The 15,574-nt window shown below is 34.6% G+C and overlaps 1 protein-coding gene across 3 annotated transcripts in view; it reads right to left on the reverse strand.

Moving 5' to 3' along the window:
- Positions 1 to 15,574, reverse strand: part of TTC3 (tetratricopeptide repeat domain 3) — a 98,242-nt gene that overhangs the window by 80,038 nt on the left and 2,630 nt on the right. For all 3 annotated transcript variants that reach the window (XM_077119091.1, XM_077119092.1, XM_077119090.1), the window contains exons 2-7: positions 7,673 to 7,827; positions 6,888 to 6,930; positions 5,992 to 6,142; positions 5,378 to 5,465; positions 4,339 to 4,392; positions 1,970 to 2,090 (exon numbers count right to left, since the gene is read on the reverse strand). In XM_077119091.1, the coding sequence (XP_076975206.1) occupies positions 1,970 to 2,090; positions 4,339 to 4,392; positions 5,378 to 5,465; positions 5,992 to 6,142; positions 6,888 to 6,930; positions 7,673 to 7,816 (601 nt within the window). In that variant the 5' untranslated portion in view covers positions 7,817 to 7,827. The remainder of the gene's footprint in view (positions 1 to 1,969; positions 2,091 to 4,338; positions 4,393 to 5,377; positions 5,466 to 5,991; positions 6,143 to 6,887; positions 6,931 to 7,672; positions 7,828 to 15,574) is intronic.

Below are 15,574 nucleotides of genomic sequence, written 5' to 3' on the forward strand. Positions count from 1 at the left end.
TAGATTGGACATTTTTATAGCCTTGCCTTAATTTGTACATTTTCATGGCCTTAGAACTGTAAACCTGCAACTTAATAAATTCCTCTTTTTAAAAAGCCATTCCATTTCAGACATATTGCATTCTGGCAGCTTGCAAACTAAAAGTTACCAACTAAAGTAAATTATTGCAAAGGGACACGGTGATTATAGAAGGAAAGCCTGAACTTTGTGTTCAGATCCATCTGACCTCTCATCTAGTTCTGCTACTTACTAGACTATAGAAATATCACTTAACCTCCCAAAGAATTAGTTCATTCATTTGTAAAATGGGGACAATAACAGCTATCTCACTGGGCTAATATAAAGAAGAGAGAGAATAAAGAGAATAAGAAAGGAGCTCATCATAGGCACCCAATATATGATACTGTTTCTCTTCTTCCAGCATAATATGTAGCCTATAACTGAAGGCTTCAGAACAATGAAGAGAGCGACCTTTGTCCACTTAATCATTCCAGTATTTAATAAACCTATCATAAAATTGTGTCTTCATATTTAAGCTTAATTTCTTCCTAAGACTTATGTCAATAGTGTAAAATGTGCTCTATTCTCAGTGGAAATGGAAAATTATTGGTTATCATCTACTGAAGAGCCAAACATTTCCTATCTTAATATTCCTATAACTATATATATATAAATATTGCTCAGATGTGGCCTCTAAGCCACATCTCTCTCTCTGCAAGTAAAATCACTACCTCCCCCTTAAGTGGGACATATATCCAGGGGTGAAAGTCTACCTGGCAACATGGGATATGACTTCCAGGGATGAGTTGGCCCCGACACTGTGGGAATGACAAGGTCTTCCTAACCAAAAGAGTGAAAACAATCGTAACAAATAAGGTAGCAGTGGCTGAGAGTTCAAATAGAGTAGAGAGGCTACTCTGGAGGCTACTCTTAAGCCAGTTTCAGCTACATATTGCAACTTAGCATGCTTTGCCAAACTCCAACCAAAACCATTCCCACCAACCCAAAAGAACACCTAAGGCTTTTTCTGAGATTCTACACAGGTCCCATGCAGTATTACTTTCCAGAAACCTACACCCTCCAGAAGATTCCTAGGCCAGTTAAGTCCTGAAATCCAGAGGGACCAGACTCTCCAAGAACATCAATTAGTTCCATTCCCTTATTCCATATTACTGACAACCCTTTCCATTATGAAAAAGTTAGAATGGGCATAACCCAAATACCCTTAAGACTGGGAGAAAGATCAAAGGAGAAGGTAGTATTATAACAGAGAAGACAGGATTTAACAAATGAGTATGCCTGGTGAATCATTATATTGATCTTAGCCTCCAGTGTCCTGGAGCAGCTAGAAGGAAAAACCTAAAATTGTGGAATTGTAACCCACACCAAACTCTGAAATCTGTTCTACAACAAACTGTTGTAGTGTGCTTTGAAATTTATTACTTTTTTGTATATATGCCATTTTTCACAATTAAAAAAATTAAAAAAAAGAATACTACTATCATCCAAATAATGTTTCAAAGAAAAACATCTTACAAAGTAAAAAAAATGCATAAGGCAGTTTCATCTCACATAAGAATAAGAGATTCATCAGGAAAATGAAAATTATATTATATTCTTAGTCTCTATTACTTATTTCTCTAATGAATGAAAATATGTAAGCTCCAATGTGGTCTCTTTCTTTGGGTATTACATATGATCGCTTATGATATCCATTTGGTGAGATTTTTTTACAGTATAATGTAATAAAAAGCAGTCAAAGAAGAAATATACAAACTAAATATAAAATTAGGTATTCATAACAAGATAAAAACTTTTTTAAAAATCCTGAGAAAAATAAAAAATTTAAAAATTAAAAAAATTAAAATCATAAGATAAATAAGAAATCATACATCTATATATTAATTTGCCAAAACCGTACCTTTAAAAACTGATTAAAGTTTAAACAGTTTAAAGCATTTATACTTACATTCAGTAAAGAAAATACTTAACATAGGCCAACCATTGTCAAGTGCTCCTAATTTAGGCAGAATTGTTAGGTCACCTGTGTATTTCACCCAATTCAAAGCTTCTTCCATGGCCAAAATTTTCTGTTTCAAAAAAAGTGTAGGTGGGGGGAAGGAGAGGATAAAGAATGGGATTTCAGTAGTAGTTCTAAATTCGTCATGTGACATTTCAAACTTGACTGTACTTCAGATCCTTAATACAAAACTTGTTCAATCCCAAACGTTCATTACTCCAGCAAGCAGCCTAGAACAGCTAGACCCCAACATACAAGTTAGCAAATACCACAGACTCACATACATCACATCTTTGGCGACTTCAGGATACCCTCAGAGTTTAGGGAGCTTCTTAAATCATTCCAGACCTGAAAGTTCAGGTCTGCAGCCTGGTCAAAGCCTGCCCTAGGCAGCAGGAGAAGACAATAACATAAGGTGGATGAGGAATCTCAGATATTATCTAAACTAGGATTTCCATCTTTAGAAGCAGCCGAAGGTTAAGGAATTAGACAAAGATTCACCAAAGGACTATGTATTTTACATGATCTGTGGCAATCAGAAGAATAAGGAGATAATAAAAGGAGGACATGATTTCCTAATACAACTTATGTAGACAGCTTAACTGAACACTATAAGTACATGGAACCTTGAGTAGGGCATGAAATTTTGTTGGTTTGTCCAGAGTGATGCCCCGATGAATCCCAGAGTGATTTGAATAGTGAATAAAGTATTTGCAAAGTCCCCTTCAGGGAATGGTAAGAAAGGGGGAAATTTCAAGTTCCCCAAGTTGAATTATTGATATTCTCACAAGCAGTGTGGACAACCAAAGCTATAGGTTGAGCCCCCAATCTTGGGGTTTGTTCATATGAAACTTAACCCTACAAAAGATAGGTCAAGTCTACTTAAAATTAGGCTTGAGAGTCACCCCCAAGAGAACTTCTTTTGTTGCTCAGATGTGGCCTCTCTCTCTCCAGCCAGCACAACAAGCAAACTCACTGCCCTCCTCCTGTTTACGTAGGACATGACTCCCAGGGGTGTGGACCTTTCTGGCAATGTGGGACAGAAATCCTAGAATGAACTGAGACTCAGCATCAAGTAATTGAATGAGCTGAGACTCAGCATCAAGGAATTGAGAAAACCCCAAGAATGAGCTGAGACTCAGCATCAAGGGATTGAGAACACCTTGACCAAATGGGGGAAGAGTGAAATGAGACAAAATAAAGTATCAATGGCTGAGAGATTCCATACAGAGTCGAGAGGTTATCCTGGAGGTTATTCTTATGCATTAAACAGATATCACCTTGTTAGTCAAGATGTAATGGAGAGGCTGGAGGGAACTGCCTGAAAATGTAAAGCTGTGTTCCAGTAGCCATGTTTCTTGAAGATGATTGTATAATGATATAGCTTTCACAATGTGACTGTATGATTGTGAAAACCTTGTATCTGATGCTCCTTTTATCTACCCTATCAACAGATGAGTAAAACATATTGAATAAAAATAAATAATGGGAACAAAAGTTAAAATAAACTTAGATTGAAATGCTAGTGATGAATGAAAGGGAGGGGTAAAGGGTATGGTATGTATGAATTTTTTTTCTGTTGTCTTTTTTTATTTCTTTTTCTGAATTGATACAAATGTTCTAAGAAATGATCATGATGAATATGCAACTATGCGATATTGTGATTACTGATTATATACGTAGAATGGAATAATCGTATCTTAAGAATGTTTGTGTTTCTTGTCATATCTTTAAAAAAAATTTTAAAAATTAAAAAAAAAAGGAGGGCATGGTTGGGAAAAGGGACACTCAGTGCAATGCCCTTCAGGAAATATCAAGAGTTCATGAAATGTTACTATTAATTCTAGAAACTGAAATAACTTCAGAAATTAAGTAGCTTAATATTGAGTTCTTAATGTTGGTGTCAGGCTTAAAGGAAACATGTAGATGCTTATGTCATTAGTAGAATTTAAAAGTTTGTTTATCATTACATTTGGAGATTAACTAGTAATTATGTGTCAAAAAATGTTCATACCAGGGGCTTAGAAATTTTATTTGGGGGAACACATGCCAGGAAAAATGTTTAGAGTCCAAAAAGAATCAACCTGTACAAAGAGGCTCAAATTACACTACACTGATGGGTAAAAAACTGAAAATTATTCAAACCCTCCCCCACCAAAAAAATAAGGAGACCACATAAGCAAAATAGAGAAATCAATACTACCCAATATCAAACAAAAAAAATTGAGTACACAGACTCAAAACATGGGGAAATGAGCAGTGAGGTGACAGTCATTTACTCATAGTAGTTCTGCTAGGTTCCCATGTTTAACACTTACGTTTTCTATTTTATAACCAATTCTTAATAAGCCTCCAATAAAGAATGAATCATTCTGCAAAACAAAACAAAACAAAACAAAGCATATGTTTTTTTCTTCTTCAGTCAGTTATATCTAAATTCTGGTAGGAAAAAAATTCTATATTTAGAAATATGTAGATCAGTCCACTTTCCAAAATCAAGTTCATACCCAATTTACTCCAAAAGGACCTTAAAACAAGAATTCAGAAACAGTCTTAGAGTTCAAATGATAAAATGCTTTGCTGTAACTTTTAGATGTATAGATTAAAGTTCATTACACTCAGATTTTTAATAAAGATACACTAGCTGATAAATAAATCACTACAAAAGATTATCATCAAGAAATAAACATCAGAATGCTCTAAATTTATGTCTGCAATCAGAATAGGACCAAGAAAAACACTCAGCTCCAAAGCCAACTGAAATAAGAGAAATCATGAAATCATTTTCAAGCTAAAACAAACAAACCAAAAAAAAAAACAACCCTCAATGCAGTATAAAGACACCTCCACAAATCTGACAGGATAAAGTTTATCCTCAAAAATAAAATATTTGTGTTTTGCAAGATAAAACATACTTCCGGGTTGTGGTCCAAATAATTCCAATGTCTCCAATTTATAAAATGAGTACCATAGACTAAAAGCTACACAGGAACTGGAAAAATGAAATATTTGCTGTGTTGGTGGTGATGTTGGCATGGTTTTATATCACGTTTCAGAACCAAAAGTTTCCATGAACCAGGGGCCCATTTTGATCATGTGACAATCAATGACAAAATACAATTTTTATTCTTTAACAAAAGGAGCAGTCCTGGTCCTCCTCATGTCATGTCAGAACCATCATAACTGCTATCTACCCAATCTCTCCAATACTGAGCACAAACTCATGGCTAGCAGAATCATCTCAGGTGAACCAAAACCAAAATCATTACCTGTTAACCACTACAATCAGTAACATAGGCCTGATGCCATATATTTATATTCTTATAGAGGGAAAAAAAATCACATTCTACCACTTACCACAACCTTCTTTGCCAAATCTACAATATCTTCCATCAGCTCAAGATGTTGTAATTTCTTCAAAGTTATCTCAGAAGCACGAGAATTGCTTAAAAACAAATTAATTTTTAAAAGAGTAGGTTCTCGTATATAAAAATAAATTGAATTAAGATTTATATACCCATAAATGCATGTTATGCTTCAATTTAAAATATTGGGGGGAAATTTAACTTGGTTGTCTCTTTACTCTAAGTAATAATAAAGTCAATAAATAAAAAAAAATAAAAATAATAGTTAAAACATTTAGTAAGTGAACAAATGCTCTACCTTTTCTCTTTTCTATTCCAAAACATTTATATTTATAAACAAGCATATTAATTTGTTCTGACTCAGCTTCACATCTACCATCTAATGCTATTCAGAACGTCATTCATTTTCAAGAATGAATGGATATTTCCTATTCAAATCCTGAACATTCACCTTTTCTACCCTATTAAATGAAAAGTGAAGTTGAAATGCGTACAAAACAGCATATGAGAATGAGACACAAGCCTTCCACTGTATGTGGCACTGCTCAGCACTACGCAACATGACTGTCACTGTGCACATAAAACAGGGAGCCTACAACGACTTACCTGGTCTCTACACAGGGATGCAATCGTGACACCACAGAATTCTGCTGACGTTGAAACAGAAGTGGCCAGAACACATACACTTTAATGGTATCACAGTACTCATGCAGAACAGAAACAGGTTTACTACACCATAGACTGCAGATGTCAAATTCTGAATTAAAAAAAAAAGTTTTAAGTTAATATTTTCACCTCATTTGGAATGAATAAACAATACTGCTTATGGGGAAAAGGCAAAACTGGATATGGATTAAAATGGGAAATTTGATGATAAATGTGTCTCCAAAATATAATATAAATAAAATAAAAAGGATATGGCAATAATTGAAAAACTGGAATATGGACTGTATGCCTTACATCAATGTTAAATTTCTAGAACTTCACAGTGGGACTTAATATGGTTCCATAGTGAGTGTCTCTGTAGGATGTTAAGTGTCAGTGGAGAACGATGCATGCAAACTATTCCAAATGTTTAAAAAACAGATTTATAGGTAACTAGATAGATATTTAGGAGGGTAGGTAGACAGAAAATAATGTAACAAATGTGGCAAAACACTAATAGGCATCTGGGTAGGGGTACATTGCGTTCTATGTATTATTTCTGTATTATTTTTGCAACCATTCTGTAAGTGTGAAATTATTTCAAAATAAAGTTAATAAAAGGGATAGGGAAAGTTAGGAAATAAGCTGGATGAAAATATTTTAATCTGTCAGATGTTAAGAATATTTAAGTGTTGACTGAAACACTATTTTAACAAAGAAAAGCTTTGATTTCTTAATGAAAAAGAACAGCAAGAATAAAATTTTAAGATATATCAAATCTGTTATGTTGGTGTGAATGAATGAGCCTTACTTCAACGTTTTTCAATAATTTAGCATCAAAATACCAATGAACGCACCTACATTGTTCTCACTTTGAGTATAATCTTTACATTGCTTACCCTAAAAAGAAAGAAAATTATTTTAATTTGAATCTGGTAAAATGCGTAAATACAGTTCATGATTTCTAGTCTAAGAATTATATGTACTAAAATAAAAAATATCAATGCACATTTGCTCATACACTTTGAATACAACCTCTTGAACCAATAAGTCTTTAGGGTATTTTTTCAGAGCTTCCCCTGAGTTAAGTTCCTGCGGCTCTCCCCAAAGAGTTTTTCTAATCTCCAATAGCAAAACAATCTTTCTCTGTCACTCATGTTCTAGCATTTCACATTCCTATTTTTGAGGAGCTGCTCACGTACCCTTTGAAACCACTTCTTAAAAACTTGTATACCTACCTGCCCATAAAACCCATGTATTAGTTAGAAGGGGCATAGTCCAAATATCGCTAAAGATTGGGGAAAAAAATCAAAGGAGAAGGAGGAGTTACAGCAGAGAAGATAACAAAAGAGCATGATTGCTGAATCATTATATGGATATTTCTTTTAGTTTCCAGTGTCCTGGAGCAGCTGGAAGGAAAAACCTAAAACTTTGGGACTGTAACCCCTACCAAACTCTGAAATCTGTCCTATAACTACTTGTTACAATGTACTTTGAAGTTTATTTTTTATATATATACTATATGTCAGGATGGAAAAAAAAAACCCATGCACCACCAAAAACATCTTTACTCAGAGTGCTCTAAACCAGAAAACCTTTAAGAAGCCACTGTTAAAAATATGAAATTTACAAATTCACTTACCACCCCATCACAGTAAAGTTGAGTTACTCGAACATAATCATTGTTCATAAATCCAGGGGCACAGACACCATTGCGTGTGTGAGAGTAATCTTCTAACAAAGCACAATCTGCTATAGTGAAATCTCCTGGGTCAACATCATCCATGGTGCACGGCCCTAAGGAAAACAACAGAAACCCAAACCAGGAATTAAGTCATTTGAGACTATATGAAAAGAAGTTTACCCGGATTCTATCTTTTATGGTATATTAAAAAAAAAATACATGGAACCCATGCCCCAAGGAAGTAGCTCCAATCAGAACATTGAGTTCTTGAGGATTCTCGTACCTATTCTCCTGTTCTTTTTCCCCTGACCCTTTCCAATATCAGCTTATTTCTTCTTTTCTTTGGATTCACATATTCATCATCCCTGCTCTGAATTAATCTGTTTACATGTCCCCTTTAGACTGAAGATAATTAAGGCACCTTATTCATCTTCATATCCCTGGCTATTATTCTAACAGGTTAATTGTTGGGTAGCTGATGGCTGGGGGTAAGAGGCCGTACTGAGTCAGTCACACAGACACACAGCACACAGCACTCAACTCAGGAGACAACCCTCAGGGGTGAGTGGAAGGTGTCCACTTTATTGAGGAAGTGCACAGGCTTATATAGGCTGGGAGCATGCAGGGACACTTGTCAGGCTGGGATTGGTCACTGTTGTTGCTAGGGTGGAGGGCAGATTTCTGGGATTGGTCACTGTTGTTGCTAGGGCAGAGGGCGGATTTAAGGTTAGTGCTTTTGGCGCTAATCACTGCCAGTTCAGGGAAGAAAGCCGGTTGCAGGCTAGGCCATTTTGTGTTGCCTTGCATCAGCCACGGCAGCCATGTTGGCAAGAAATTATGGCTTCTCCATCAGTTAAGCAGTCAAATAGTGTTTGATGAATGAATAAAAGACATCTTTCCACTGCTGCCCTTTTACCCAATCTGCCTATACTAAGTCCTGTGAAATACATTCCACTGTACCCAAACTCTGCAACTCTGCTACATTCCCAACCTCCTGGCCTGAACTGAATTCTGACTCCACTGAGAAACTAGTTTCCTCTAACTGCTCCTATTCTCCCATCCATCTCACTGAATGTCTGTCTTGAACAAAGGGGCGGCGCTGTTCCTCCCTGCTGCTGAATCCAGACCTTGCATCTTCAGAACAATCCCTGCTTCTAATGCTCTCACAACTGTTACAATCCACACTAGTACTGCTAGATTGCCAAGGAAAACACTCTCACATTGTCAACAGACATACTTTAAAATAATTATTTCAAGGGTAAGGGGGAAGAGCTGGAGTTTCAGACTGAGGTTTTTCCCCTTGAAGGAATTTAAATAATAAAGATTTTTATAGTTATAAGAACATAGCTACAAAACCTGAATATCTACTGAAAACTGCAACATTACTTCTAATATTGCCCTAGCAATGGTTTTCTTTTCATATCATCACCAGCACCACTATTACACCACTTCTTGTACCTTTCGCCTTCATCATTATCCCACCATTGTCAGGATAAACCAGGGTTCTTTTTTCCCAGGCAAGACCTGTCAGTCCTTGACATGCAGACTTATTTAACTGATCCTTATGTTCATTTTGCTGTTCGCAAATCGTACACCTTTAGAAGAACAAAAACTTTCTTTGTAGCAAACGATTTGTACTACTTGTCTCTCAAATGCTGTATTTCATTACAGCTACTTTTCCTTGTCATTGCCACCTATTTACCTCTTGACTATTTTCATGTTCAACAACATTGGCAACTAGTTCACAATTTCCATCCCTCCCCTCCAAATTCCACCATCGTCCCAACCACACCGAGCCTTTCAATATTCTAAATAACCCTTTCAATACTCTAACCTTCAAGTTTTACTACCTCCTTAACTAAAATAAACTTCACTGCCACCTCATTTAGGCCATTCCTTCCCAGGGCCACATCTGAGGCCACCATCCAGCTCTAAACCAGTTTTTAAGTCTTTTTCTCTGATTACTCCTCCCTGACCACAGCTAAGAGTCACTACAGCTTACTCAAATCTCCCCTAACGCCTACCATGCCCATTCTCCCACCTCATCAAGAACTTTCCCCTTTTTCCTAACTCTCCATTCTTATTCACTTTCCGTTTCCCACAATTTGGTTTCAACATCTACCATTCAAGGGAAGCTGCTTTCAATGAGGTCATTAATAAATTTCTAAAAAAAAGATTATATATAATGTCTGGAACCTGGCCTGTTCTGGATTAACAATATTCCCAGAGTTTAGAGACTTTAACTCCAAAAGTAAACAATAATTAGAAAAAGAAAAAAAAAGAGATAACATTTTAGTACACAAAGTATAACACACACTATGGGATATACACTATCCTAGGAAAGAAATACTTTCTAGAATGAGTCTTACAAATATTTTTTGCATATAAGAAAAATCTAAGAACCATCCCATCCCATTCACCACCATGACATGATTACAACACAATGAACATGTTCATGCCTGGCAGATCACACAGACATCATCCACTATACCATTTGCATTACAATTATGACATTGGTATAATTTTTACTTTCAACTTTGTTTTAACTAGAGAGGTAAGGTGGCATAATGGTTAAGGGCACGGTCTCTGGAGCCAGGCTGCTGGGCTTGAATCCTGGCTCTCCCACTTCTTGGGTGTGTAAACGTCAGCAAGTTATTTAACCTCTCTGTGCTTCAGTTTCTTCATGTATCAGATGGGGACAAACAACAGTACCCACCTGATTAATCAGTCAATGCATGTGAACTGCTCAAAACAGGACCTGATATAAAGGAAATGCTAGAAATACCAGATATGATTAACATTCATCTCAGATGAAGATTTTTTAAAAACCACTGTTCAGATGCTTCCTGCTAAATGGTCTACCTTAAGTGCTAAATCCAAAGAGCACTTTTCAGTTTACAAGTTACTTGACATTGTGTACCACTTCCTCCTCCTTAGAACTCTTCAGATGGACTCCACACACCATCTTCTGGTGAGAGCTACTCTCCTGGCTGCTCTTTCCTCAGTCTCCTTCAGGAGCTCTTCTTCATTTCCTGACACCCAAATGTCAACTCTATTTTCTTAGCACTCTTATTCTCTCCTCGGTAATCTTACCCACCACATCTGTGGCTTAATAAACTTCTGTCATTTTTTGCCATATACACACATCACATATATTTACTTAATATTTCTCTCTTATTGAGCTCATTTTTTTAAATACTTAGTCTTGGCCTAACTGACAATATTCATGATATTAAAGTTTTGATGTGTAACTTACGTTTTCCATATAAATTAAATTCCCAAATACTAAAATTTTTAAAAAGTGTTTACCCTTCGTGCCCCTTTAAATGATCTCATATCACACTGTAGGGAATTCTGGATTAAGCTTCCAAATACTGACGATTCCTAAATCTCTCCAGGCTGGGCTGCATCTCCTGAGTTCTAGATCTACCCTGTCAACTGTTATTGCATCTTAAGACATCTCACAAATCCCTCAAATAGAATAAATTCAAAAGCAAGCATTTTTCCCTCAAAAGTACATTCCTCTTTCTGCATGTTATCATGTAATTATTCTGTAAACCAAAATTACCCAAAATAGTTATCTGAGGACCAATTCAAACTCCCCAGTCTCCTTCAACGTTCCTATCCAACCATCACTAAGTCCCGTCATTTTTACATCTTAGATTAAAAGAAAAATCTGGCTGTGCTTTTTGTAAGAGACACCTAAAATGTAAGGACATTAAAAAAAAAAAGTTAAGGTAAAATGAAGGGAAGCACCATTAGGGTGGAATGAGGCAAAAAAGATTCTAAGACAATGAGCAAAAATTAGGGATAGAGAGGGTTAGACCAAATTAGAAAAGGCTCAATTCAGTAGGAAAATAACTTTAAGCTTGTATGCACCTAATAAATAGTCTTGACATATATAAAAACAAAAATTGTTAGAACTACAGGAAGTTTTTAGAAAATAATAACCTCTCTCAATTAATGATAGGTAAAACAAATGAAAATTAATAAAGGCAGTCTGAAAAACACAATTTATAAGTTTAAGATAATGGATACACAATTAGAGAATATACCCTCTACACTAGTACACATGAAACAGTTATAGTAATTCACTATGTGCAATGTCATAGAGCAAGGGAAAACAGTTTTTTTAAAAAGATAAAGTACAAATCATGTTCTTTGACAAAACAATTAAGAACTCAATAACAAAAACTTTTAAAGTAGATACATTTGGTAATTTAAAAACACATTTCTAAGTAACTCAAAAAAGAATAAATCAAAGAGAAATTACAAATATTTAGACATAAAACTTAATGAAAACACTATAAATTAAACCATGTACGATAAAGCAAAAGTAGTACTTTGGGGAATTTTATAACCTTAAATGTTTATATAGTAGGAAATAGGAAAAGCTGAAAAGTAATGAGTTGCACAGGGAATTTAAGTTAGAAAAATAACAAAAGATTAAACGCAAAGAAAGAAAAAAAGAAGGAAATAATAAAGAGAAAAATAATCAAGGAAATAAAAAGCAAAGATATATTAGAGAGGATCAATTAGGGCAAAAGTTCATCCTTTGCCTAGATTAATGAAACAGATAAACCTTTGGCAAGGCTGATAAAGAAAAAACGGAAAGTCACACATAATATTCAAAATGAAAAAAGGGAACTAACAGATTAAGCAGTGATTAAAAAGGAAATTAAGATAACACCACGAACTCGATGTCAATAAATTTAAAAATTTTGTTGGATAATTTCTAAAACTTCCCAAAACTGACTAAAAGTAACAGAAAACCCAAACAGTCTTGTTACTATTAAACTAATTACTATTAAACTATAAATAACGTATAATTCTTCCACAAAGAAAACATTACACCCAAATGATTTTGCAGGTAAGCGCCACCAAACTTTTAAGAAACAAATCACTCAAAACCAAACTCTCCCAGGTAACAGAAAGTGATAAATGACTCTCTAATTCATTGTATAAAGTCAGTGTTACCTTAATACTAAAATCAGACAAGAATCAATAAATAAAATTGACATGAACTGCTACTCATAAATATATACAAAAATCCTAAGTAAAATATTAGCACATTCAATCAGCAATACATAAAAAAGATAACTCATAAAGACGAACTTGGGTTTATTTCAGAAATGTAGACGTGAATTAAGAATTTCCTAAACTATAAATTGCAGTCCATTACATTTAACAGATTAAAGGAGAAAAAGCACAAGATATTCTTGCCAAATGCAGTAAGACATAGTACAAAACTGTAAGACTTCCCTAACTTACTAAAGAGTATCTACAAAAGCTCACAGCAAATCTCCTCCCTTTAAAGTCAGGAATGAGACATGTATGCCCATTATAATAACTTCTAATAACAATCATATTCACTTCCATTGAATATAAATCTAAAAATGGTATCAGCACATAAAGAAAATAAAAGGGAAAATAATTGGAAAGGAAAAAATAAAAATTATCACTATTTGCAGAGGTATAATTACTTACACAGAAAACCAAAAAGAATTCCAGAAAATATATGAGAAAGTTATTTTTGAAGTTGCTAGCTGAAGATCAATTTTTAAAAATCTATTAAATTTCTATTTACTAACAACGGTCCTAAAGGAGAATCTTAAAAACATCACCTTTTTATAATAGAAGCAAAACTTATTAAATACATACGAATCAATATTTCAAAAAACATAGTAAATCTGTGTGGAGAAAATTTCAGAATTATATTAAAAGATATTAAAAACCTAACTTAAAAAAAAAAACAAATAAATGGGAAGACATACCATGTTCTCATAGAGGAAGGCTGAAAATGTTAGATTTCAACTCTTCCCTAAACAGATTCAATAAATTCCAATTAAATCTCAAAGGATTTTCCATGTCATGCAACAAACTGATTCTTGAAACTTAAACAGAACAAAAAAGTCCAAGCTGAGACTCAAGTCACCACTGGATATCAAAATATCTTGGAAAGCTATAGCATTAATAACTAAGGCGGAGTCTACAAGAGGTTAAGGGGTATGGGATGTAACTTTTTTCTTTTTCAAGAGTGATACAAATGTTCTAAAAAATGATCATGGTGATGAATACACAACTATGTGATGATACTGTAAGCCACTGATTGTACACCACGTATGGAATGTCTGCGTGTGAAGATGTGCCAATAAAAATATTTTTAAAATAACTAAGGCAGGGTGATATCACCATACTGCTAGACAAACTGACAAATAGAGAAAGCTGAGCCAAAAACAGAAGTATGCTACAGAAACTAAATATGAAAAAAAAAAAAAAGGTGTTACGGTGGATCACTGCACCAACTGAAAGCCAATGCAGTACATAATAGAGACAACTGTAGCTACACAGGATTAAAAAAAAAAAAAGAATGTGGCTCACTACCTTACACCATGCATAAAAAATTAATTCCAGATAGATTATAAGCTTAATATGAAAAGCAACACTTTAAAACAAACAACCAAAAACACACAAGTGAATGCCATGTGATCCCAGAGGAAGGAAGGTTTCCTTAAACAAGACACAAAAGGAGCTAACCATAAAAAAGGCCAGTCAATTAGATTACAATAAAATTAAGAACTTTTGTTTGCCAAAATATACAATAAAGAGTATAAATCAGGCTACAACCTGGATGAAGATATTTACAATGCATATCATCAATAAATATTCAGTGTTACCAGTGCATTTATTTTAAAAAACAACACAACAGAAAATTGGGTAAAAGATACGACCAGGTATTTCATAAAAAAGGAAACAGGGATGGTCCATAAACATATGAAAAGATTCCAAACTCATTAATAATCAAAGAAATGCAAATTAAAACCACAATGACATAGCATTCATGGCCATTAGATTGGCAAATACTAAAACATCTGACAATATCACATGTAGAGGAAGCGTATCATCTTTCACTTACATAGTGCCAATCAATTTAAATAAATTGCTGAAACTGGTGTCCAAAGTAAGTAAACTAGTACAAGCACCTGGGAAAACAATGTGACATCATTTTGTAATGCTGAACGTTCTCATACCCCATGAGCTAGCAATTCCACTCCTAGCATACAGATTATCAAAGTGATATTCCAATATTTTTGTTGCTAACATATTCCCAAAAAAGCTTTTAAAAACTACAGTCTTTCATGCATTGACATCTAAAAATTGCAGCATAAGTTTAAATAATTGTAAAAGATGGATTTCCAGAGTATCATGGAGACATTTAAAAATAAACTGATATATTGGATGAATCTTTTAGAAAGTGGTAGAGCTACCATGAAAGGGAAGGTGAGAAAGGACAACCAGCAGGAGGCCTGTATCGCAAGCCTCAGGCATTACCAATTTTAGGAAAGAATACATATGGAATTTAAGGATCTAAAAATTGATTATTACACCATCTCTGCCCAAGTACTCCTTAGAACGTCTTTATCCCCCACCCCAGCAGGGAATATAGCCTCCAATCTGAAAATAGAAATTTCTCAAACTGTAACAGAATATATGACAGGAACCTTCCTAACAACAAAAACTTGGAAACAAACAAAATGTTTATTCACAGAATGCATAAACTATGCCATATTAACACACATGGAATTTTACACAGCAATGAAAATTAGTGACTTACATCTGTACACAATTGCACCAGTGACCCTTAAAAACATAATGCTGAATGAAAGAAATTCCAGAAAACTATATCCAGTATGATCCCGCCCCCCCTTTTTAAATTCAAAAACAATAGAAACCATACAATACACTGTTGAGAGGTGTATAGACATCTGATGAGATTATTTTTAAAAAGGAAAGAACAAAATTCAGGAACACAGTCACCTATGAAGTGAGGACATGCAATATTGGCAAATTTGATTCTTG

Source organism: Tamandua tetradactyla, chromosome 10, assembly GCF_023851605.1.
Source record: "Tamandua tetradactyla isolate mTamTet1 chromosome 10, mTamTet1.pri, whole genome shotgun sequence".
NCBI lineage: Eukaryota > Metazoa > Chordata > Mammalia > Pilosa > Myrmecophagidae > Tamandua > Tamandua tetradactyla.